The sequence below is a fragment of the Myotis yumanensis genome, unplaced genomic scaffold, assembly GCF_028538775.1.
Source record: "Myotis yumanensis isolate MYYU_CA2020_CCGP unplaced genomic scaffold, mMyoYum1.0.hap1 SCAF_1, whole genome shotgun sequence".
Taxonomy (NCBI): domain Eukaryota; kingdom Metazoa; phylum Chordata; class Mammalia; order Chiroptera; family Vespertilionidae; genus Myotis; species Myotis yumanensis.
In genome coordinates, this window is record NW_027223752.1 from 171,734,907 (window position 1) to 171,744,341 (window position 9,435).

Below are 9,435 nucleotides of genomic sequence, written 5' to 3' on the forward strand. Positions count from 1 at the left end.
ATGAAAAAGGCTTTCCCAAGCAGTGGCAAATATTTTCCATATTTCCTGCGAACAGGAAAGACCATAAAGTTTGTTCTACTTTAATAATACTTCCCCGACCCCACTTAGCCCCTTTAGTGCTTGCTGCACTGACACCTGAGAACTATAACTTCAGGACAATAATAATTGCAATAATAACAACTATTATGCATTAAACACTTGCTATGTACCAGGTCCTGTTCTAAGATTTCACATGGGCACTAGATTTACAAATTTAGTACAACCAACGATAGTCAGAGACAATTACTTTTAAAGGGTTCAGATTTGTTTATTTAAACAAAAGATAATAATTGGCTTTGAGTATAATCTCTTTCAATCCTCACAACAACACTACGAGCTTGCTCAGGGACCATAGATATTATACAGATCAACTTCCGTGTCCTATAAGTCCTCCCTGAATCCACTGTACAGATTAAGAAGCAATCATTTTTCCCTTAGTGTCAAAGTTTATGAAATGAAATAAGCAAGGCACTGAATGCAGATGTATTAATAAGACCTCAGGCTTATACTGAATAAAGAGAGAAAAATGGTAGGTGAAACATATAGTAAATATTCAACATTCCAAATCATGAATACACATGACACCAGTATTTCCTGTAATAATATATTAAAGCACCATAGTTTTGTTTGTTTATTGAAATATCCCTGGTATTCTGAATTTATACTTGATGTAAACAATGATATTATGAGTACTACACTATACTAGTATTCATACAGGAGGAGGCCTGCAATTTAAACATTTGCACATATATCAGATGAATATACTGTTGTTATATGTTACTGTTACTTCTTTTTTTTTGTAAGAAGGTAGATGAGTAAATAGTAAGAAAAAGCAAGCATGCTTATGATTTAGGTAGTTTGCTATAATATATTGGTGTATCAAATTATTTAATCAATTAGATTTTTTGTTTATATACAACTATTATTTCCAAGTAAGCACCCTCATAAACTATTTTTTAAGTATTAACTATAGCAGATATAATAAAATAGCAATAAAATGTACTTCATCACTGCACCTGATAAATACCTGAAATTCACCAATGTGATGAACTTTCAGTTATAAATAATTACCTGTATCCACATCATTAAAAAATCTAATAGGTTAAGTATGTCATCTCATGGCAATACTATTATGGCACTTCCTTTTCCCTAATTCTGTTCTATGCTTCCTTGTTAAAAATCAGCTCTGTTTATATAACACTGCAAAGATGCAAATTAGTGGTAACAGGAAGGATTTTACCCTTTTAAGTAGATTTTTAAAAAGGACAGTTTTCACTAATTATTCCAGATATGTGTTCTACATCAATCATTTCTTATGCCCTGTATTTCCTGAGAGCAAGGCTCATTCAGCCCAAAAGAATGATTTTATTTGAAGTCTTTTGTAACATAGGTAAATTATTTCTTGCAATAAAGTCCCAAGGGGCTTTGCAAAATTTCAGTTAGGTGAGCTGAGAGTATAAAGGTCTAATAATCTTTCTGGCCCCTTGGGAGTACTTAATTTATGAGTTGTGCCTAAATACCCTAAGGAAATGGAAATGGGCAATTTCTTTATTTCACTGTGCGTGTTCAGACCACCCATTAGTCCTAAATTATTAATCCTAACAACTCCCCTTGGAGGCAGGTAAGAGGCAGGCTCATTAATATTGCCCCCCCCCCACCCCCCCACATAAGGAAAGGAAGGTCTGCCTGTACCTATCCTCTCCCCTTCCTGCTGCCAGGCAGCTGACATCTGAATCTGACCAGGGGCCCATATCCATGGGTCCTGAACACACTAGCTTAAATGGGCTTGCTTATTTCTACTTTTCTATTATTGAAAGAGAAGTGGCAATCTGCTTTCAGAGACCAGCCTATCAACATCTCCTTCCTCGGCTGGCCTGACCTTCAGGCCGTCCGTCCAGCTGCCTGGTTGAGTTAAAAATGGACTGCCAATCTGGCTTTCATTTCTGCAGCTCTGCCTCCCAGTGTCCTCCCACTGATCTGTGGATCACACCCTCCTTACTCCTTCTGCTGTTGTTTTTCTGACTGAGTTTTTAGCCTGGACAGCTGAACCTTTCAAGGCCCTAACCTGCAGATCCTGGTACCAGTGACAAAGTAATCCTAGAGGGCTGGGAGCCAACACTAGAACCTCCTACTCTTTGAAAGAATTCCCTCCAGGCATCCCCACCCTTTCCTTCCCTGGACCCACCGCCGTCATTGGGAATGGCCACTCTGAACAGATCGTCCCCTACCGGCACACCAACGCAGGAAAAGGGTAGCTTAGAAACTTTGCAAGAGAACATGGTTGGCTTCTTGCCAATGGGTTGTTGACTCTTTCCTGGGCTCCTCTGTCCCTCTGGTTCAAAACTGCGCATCAGGCCTCACAGAATTGATCCTAAGGGGATAATATAAAGCTGTCTCTTCATTGCCCAAAGCCCCTTGACGACCATCCCAAACCCAAATTCTTCCTCCCCCTGACTGGGCTCGCCAGGAACTTCTGCCTCTGGGAATGACAATTGCTCCCTGCTACCAGGCGGGTGGAGGAGGCCGCTATCCCACTAATGGTTTTGTTTAGTTTCTTGGCCAACTCTCCTTCATTCAGCCTCCCGGCGTCCAGGAGCCAGGTCTAATTAGAAGAGTACCAGGCTCACCCTTCTCCCGGAGAAAACGCATTAGTCATAGATGAAACAGCACAGAGCGTGCCGTGCCGGGAGCCCGGGGGTGCGGGGGGTGCAGACCCTTCCTAAAATGTGCAGAGCCTTGGATGCCTGAGAGGAAAGCTAGAACTGACCGCGCTCAGGAGAGGACAGGGACGCGGGGTGGCGCTGACTTGGTTAGAGCCCAGAACTAAGTGCATAAACGATGCTCATTGAACATGGAAACAGAGTCAAGCCAAGTGTTCCGTACGACACCGCAAAGCCGCGGGTCACGGTAATAGACAAAGGGCGGAAGGCTCCCCCCGAGCCCGGGACAGGATCTCCAGGGCCCCGCAGCGTGAACGCGCGGGAGCGCGCGCAGGCGGAGGAGTGGCCCCAAAGAATCCAGGTTGGTGGCAGAGGGGGTGGTCAGTTTGGGGGCGTGTGGTGCACCCGGAATTGTAGTCACGGTAACCTGGGGCCCACCCGGGAATCAGCTATGTAGCAGCAGTGTTGCAAGCCTGTGCGCAACGCCGGCGGCTGCGCCTAGGGCGGCAGAAGTGTCGGGGGAACTGCAACCCCGGGCAGCGGAGGGGCGGGGCGGGGCCGGGGCGGGCGGGCAGGTAGGCGGGGCGGGTCGGCCGGCCGAGGACGCGGGGCCTATAAAGTGCTCGCTGCCCCCGAGGCGGCGCAGTTCAGTGGGGCGGGTGCTAGGTGGGTTGGGACCTAGCGGGGTGCGGATCGCTGCTGGGGTCTGCAGGTCCCAGAGCCCCCGAGGGAGCAGGCTCCAGCGGAGAGTGTCTGCCTCGGTTTACCCCCTGATTCATTTTACCCCGCAGCGTGACCAGCGAGCGCATCGGCCTCAGCCAACTCCCGGCAGGTGAGCGAGGCGGCGGCCTGGATGTGGGGTGCGCAGAGGAGGGGGCCCGTGGTGCCCCGGCCGGGCGGTGGAGGGGGCTGAGCTCCGCGGGACAAGTCGGCTAACTTTGAATGGGTTTCAGGTGGTGGCAGTAGCTGGCATCTCCGCTTGCGAGACTGCAAACTTGAGTTGCAGGGACAGGTTCCTTCCCTTTGGAAAAGGAGTGCGGGGCTAGTCTGGGGACGCGGGGCCTTTTGGGAGCCTCCGCACGTCTTTCCGGCTCTTGCCAATCTGTCCTGGTTGCCTGCTTTTTCCAGCGCCCCAGGCCGTTCTGCCCCGCGAGGGAAACGGAGCCGTTGACCATGGTTGCAACTGGCAGTTTGAGCAGTAAGAACCCGGGCAGCATTTCAGAGTTGCTGGACCATGGCTTCTACCCAGGGAGCCTGATAAATGGTGAGTTTCCCAGTGCCCGCCTCTCTCTGCTCCAAAGGTTGCAGCCCCTCTATAGATGGGATCGGATTGGCAGGGAGGCGGTGTCGCCTCTTTCCTAAGTGGAGGTGCCACAAAATCCATCTGAGAAAACTTTTTCCAAACTTTCTAGCAACTTCTGACCGTGGTAGTGAGAAAATAAATAAATAAATAAATAAATAAATAAATACTGAGGGCTGTATAGGTCTAGTATGTTGCTAAGAGGCTCTTTGGGATGAAAAGTTATGTAGGTTCCTTACCCTACTTGGTTGTAAAGTTTTGGTGAATTTTAAGTGTTCAGTTATGTATGTTTTAAAAAGTGTAATCATGGTAGTCACTACCATGACCCTCTCTCCCCAAATTCCCATGTACCTATTTGCCATCAATTCTCTCCTCTCCCTCTCCCCCGTTTACTTTTGCATCTAGAGTTTCGTGTAAATGGAATCACATAATATGTAGTCTTTTGTAACTGGTTTCTTTCCTGCAGTTCAATTACTTTGAGATCCTTCCGTGATTGTTGCTTCTATCAGCATGTGTTCCTTTTTATTGCCGTGTAGTATTCTATTTGTGGCTGTATCCATTATTCTGTTTTTAATGCCAGAAGAAAATTTTAAAACTGCAGTGATGCTGGTCATGCTGTCATTTGCAATTTTAAGCAGCAGTTTCTAAGTGCACACATTGCTCTGCGGTGAGGAGCTGTGTGGGCACAGGCCAATCGCTGAAGACCTTTGGGCCCTCCTCATTTAGAAGGCAAAGTGGCTGATCTAATTTTATAGGCCAACTCTCAAAATTCTCTGTCTTCAGCATATGAAGCCTTATAATTTGGATTGCATTTGTTTTATTTAGTTATAAAAAAAACAATGATCTAAGAGAATACGCAATGTGGGGAAACCACAACAGCCAATGAGGGTGAAGTAGGCTTAGGGAAGAGAGCCCGCACGACCTCTGCCTGCATCCAATTGACTGTGTGTATGGCATCTTGCCAAGTGGTAGGATTAATTTGGAAGGAAGGTGACCAAATGCAGACCTATCTCTTTTCCTTGCGCAAATCTAATTTTGTTTTCCTAGGACTATTTTGTTTTGGTTGGCCATGGAAAACTACCCAGCTAGTTATAAATATCCCGGTGGACCTCAAAGGTCTTCTTTGAGCAATTTTTAATCAAAGAGGTTGAAGCTAAAATTGGAATTTACAGGTCATTCCAGTAAAGACTTTTAAAGAAAGGAACAGATTTAATAAATATGTCATATAGCTCCTCAGATTCATCCTAAAATTCATCACTTAACAATAGCAAAAATTTGGTATTTTAAAGAAATAAACTCATATATTCTCAGAGTCAGAAGGTAACAGTTCCTTAGTAAAAAAAAAAAAAAAAAAAAAAAAAAAAAAAGTATATAACCGTTTTTACTCTAAAAGTAATGCATGTTCCCTGTAAAATAAATAGAAAAGTTTCCTAAGCAAGTAAGGGAGCGAGAAATGAAAGAAAATCACTAATAATCTAGGATACCCATAGATTTTTGATCCATAGTCTTTAAAATTGTGTGTGTGTACACATAAATTAAAAAAAAAATGGTTGTATCCTATCCACTCTATTTATCAAAACCTTTATTTCCACTAGTTAACAGCAAAGGGAGATCAGCTGATCTAATATTGGATAAATATTGGAAGCAGGTAGATGTGGTAGAGACCAATGTTGCTATCTTGGTATGTTTTCCCTACTCCTGGACTTCTTTCTTTCTTTCTTTCTTTCTTTCTTTCTTTCTTTCTTTCTTTCTTTCTTTTTTTACTTAAAACTTCTATTTTCTACAGATTTTGACTACTGGGATTATGTTGTTCCTGAACCCAACCTCAATGAGGTAATATTTGAGGAGACGACTTGCCAGAATTTGGTCAAAATGCTGGAGAACTGTCTGTCCAAATCCAAGCAAACCAAACTGGGTTGCTCCAAAGTCCTTGTCCCTGAGAAACTGACGCAGAGAATCGCTCAGGACGTGCTGCGCCTCGCCTCCACCGAGCCCTGCGGCCTGCGAGGGTGTGTCCTGCACGTGAACGTGGAGGTGGGCAATGTATGTACAAAGCTGGATCGGATTGTGTGCGACTCCACTGTGGTGCCCACCTTTGAGCTTACACTCGTGTTTAAGCAGGAGAACTGCTCATGGACCAGCTTCAGGGACTTTTTCTTTAGTCGCGGTCGCTTCTCATCCAGCCTCCGACGAACTCTGATCCTGAGCTCAGGATTTCGACTTGTTAAGAAAAAGCTTTACTCCTTGATTGGAACGACAGTCATTGAGGAGTGCTAAGAGGGGAACATTTTACTAGTGAAAGGTCCTTTTTATGATTGGGTAATAAAACTCTGCAGCTGCTCAGTGACAGTCATTGTAGTTTGCCCTGCCTGCTTTCAAGGAAAAACCCCCAATCAAGTTCTTCTGCATTTCATAGTCACAGCAAGCCCAACTAAAGGGATTATTCTGTGGCTTTTGAGAAATGACCCCCATGTCTGCATTATATCACTTTTTTTTTTTTAACAAAATGGAATGGCATGGAATAAGGAAGGAAAAGGAGCAATCCACTTTAGCTTTGTATTTGACTACACAAAGTTTTCCATGTAGTCTTGCTGATAGACCATTAAACCAACTTTGTTTAGTTTGATTTTCATATTGCTTTTTTTCTTCTGTAAGTTTTCAGAGTGATCCTATCAATCACAGAATCTTACTGAGTGATGCTTAGTCCATCAAAACATCCAGAAGCCCACACCACCAATTTCCTGCCCCTACCCTCATTTGAAGGGTCCTTATACAGGAGAATAGAATTAAGTGGGTGAGCATAATTCACACTTAACCCCATGCAAGAGTGAATAAGAACCCATCAGGAGAACAGAACTACTTCACTGTTTGTTTTGCATACTCTTCTGGGTATTTTTGTTTGTTTGATTTAGTGTGTGTTTTTAAATACGTTTTATTGATTTTTAGAGGAAGGGAGAGAGAGAAACATCCATATGAGAGTGAAACATCGATTGGCTGCCTCCTGCATGTCCCCTACCAGGGATCAAGCCGTAACTTTGGCATGTGCCTTGGCCGGGAATGGAATCAGCAACCTTCCAGTGCACAGGAAGATGACCAACCAACTGAGCCACACCAGCCAGGGTTTCACTCTTCTGTTCTAAAGAGGTGGCATAAACTGAAGCTGCCATTTAATAACTACAGTATTGTTTTACATAACTTCATGGACAATATAAACTCAGTTTTTCTAGTTCTCAAGTATTGAGTGATATCTTTAAACTAGAAAAAATGGAAAATGTTAAGCTGTTATTTTGCATATAGTTAATTTCTCTTTTTTATGTGCATGCATATGGATATAGGACATGAGTTCTCAGTTCTCATCCCTTTCTCATTCATTTGATAATCTAGCTTCTTTTCACTATTACATATGCTTAATCTCAGATGAACTCTCCCACCAGTCAGTGTTATCTCATCCCTGGCCTCTCCTGGGAACTCAACTATCTTTACCCATTCTTCAAAGGAGATAGCTGTATTCTACCACTTTTCATTATTAAGATGGGTCTATTACAACAGACTAGAGAATTAAAGCCAGGATGGAACCCAGCTTTCTTCAACCTAGGATACCTGTCCTTAGGGAACAATCAAGGCCTTATGTTTTTCTTATTCTTACTGCCTAGATCATTAGTCCTTTTTATGCTAATGAGAGAATGTAACCTCCACACTACAGTGTTCATTTCTGCAAGTCCTTCACATCCTTACTATAGGTCATGAATAAGGAATTTATTCACATCTTCTGTCCAAGCTATTAGCATCACTTTACATACCTGAGGGAGGGTGGTAGGGACCGATGGCTTCATCCTGGTGTTACTCAAAAGCAGGTAGATCCTGTTACTCTTCCTATAGGTGACCTAAAACTTCACTATCCAAACCATAAAGCCCTCTCTAGGGCTGGGCCAGCATAAGTCAACCTTGTTTGGCATGTCTATTATTAGTTAGGTTTCTGACAGTCACTGTGATTCTGTGGGCGAGGCTTCTCTAGCAGGATGTAGAGCTGCTGTCCCTTTTCCTCTAAACAGCTGTCTTTTATGTTCACGAAGTGGTGATAATGGCTTATGGAGACCTTTAATTAATATTTCTGTTAAAGGAAATTAAAGTTTGTCTATTTTTGACAATAAAGCATCATATATTTTTAATTTTTTGTCCTCTTTGTCTTTTCTGAGTTTTATTCAATGATCACCCTAAAATATACTTGACAATATTTGAAGGAAAATGACAAAACATTTATCTATCACTTAAGTGTTTTGCTTTCATAATTTTTCAAATACAAAAGTATATTTTATAGGGAGACAATAATTTGAGCTCCTTTGGCAACCACCTTTAAAAACAACAACAACTCATGGTGTAAAGGCTTTTCCTGTAGTTTTCCTAATGACCAAATGCAAGTATATCAAATTGTGAGATCCGTGTACATTTTTATTTTTATCAGAATATCCCATTTGAATCATGTCTTTCTAGTATCACTGTTATTTATCTTACCTATCCTTTCTGCTTCAAATTTCTGGTCATTAGCTCATATTTCTCTCACTACATAGCACATTTAATAAGACTTGCTAACTGGTGGGCACTGTACTAGGTGCTTTATATAAATTCTTTCATTCCTCACAAGAGTCCTATGAAATGAAACTACTGTCATCTCCATGTTATAGATAAAGGACCAGACACAGACAGGTTAAGTAACCTGCCCAATGCCACCAAGTTAAGCAACAGAGCCAGGGTATAAACCAAGCCAACTGCTGCCTCCAAAAGCCCAAACCAGTGCAGAGACCATATCCACAGAACCAAGAGTCTGCGAAAACCATGTCAGAAACATTTGCCCCTAAATTCAAAGTACAATTCTTATGGTGGTTTCTTGTCAGGTAGGAAAAAGGAAGAAACTACAGTACTGACAATATTCCCCGTTCACTGGAGCAGAGCTGTGCTTAGAATAAGAAGTCCAAATGTTTAAAAGATGCACTTCATTCCTTCCACCTTCACTATACAGGTAGCCTTAAAAAAAAGTGTGATCTGTGCCCTAGCTCTCTTTATTGAGAAATAAATCTGTTAGCAACAGTGCGTGATGGCCTCCTAAAATAATGAAATGCCTTACTTTCCTCTTATTAGTAGAAAGATACCATTTTATAGTAATGATGCCATTGTAATTAACCCAGTTATTAATTAATGAATAGGAAAGGAGCAAAGGGGAGGCTGGATAATATAGACATACAGTTTGTGCCAGGAAGCTGCAGCTTAGCGCTCTCCAGGTCTGTGCCCTGCAGATCCTGGGGATCCTGGAAAAAGGGACTGAAGAGAGAAAGAATAGACACATGCCCAGTAAGGTCTGAATAACATAGGAAAGGTGATTATCTGTCCGTCACACCTGGGAGCAGGTTATTGGCCAAAATAGGCATGGCCACTGCCAGA

The 9,435-nt window shown here is 42.8% G+C and overlaps 1 protein-coding gene across 2 annotated transcripts; it reads left to right on the top strand.

The window, feature by feature from the left end:
* The first annotated feature begins 2,822 nt into the window (after nt 1–2,822).
* On the top strand, nt 2,823–8,394 carry DDIT4L (DNA damage inducible transcript 4 like). Of its 2 annotated transcripts, XM_070392133.1 has the most exons (4): nt 2,823–3,060; nt 3,491–3,531; nt 3,828–3,963; nt 5,786–8,394. In XM_070392133.1, the coding sequence occupies exons 3-4, from the start codon at nt 3,873–3,875 to the stop codon at nt 6,274–6,276; spliced, it is 582 nt and encodes a 193-aa protein (XP_070248234.1). In that variant the 5' UTR covers nt 2,823–3,060; nt 3,491–3,531; nt 3,828–3,872; the 3' UTR covers nt 6,277–8,394. The 2 variants fall into 2 exon arrangements, with proteins under 2 accessions (XP_070248234.1, XP_070248228.1); XM_070392127.1 differs by lacking the exon at nt 2,823–3,060 and having other exon boundaries at nt 3,339–3,531.
* Nucleotides 8,395–9,435: the final 1,041 nt, after the last annotated feature.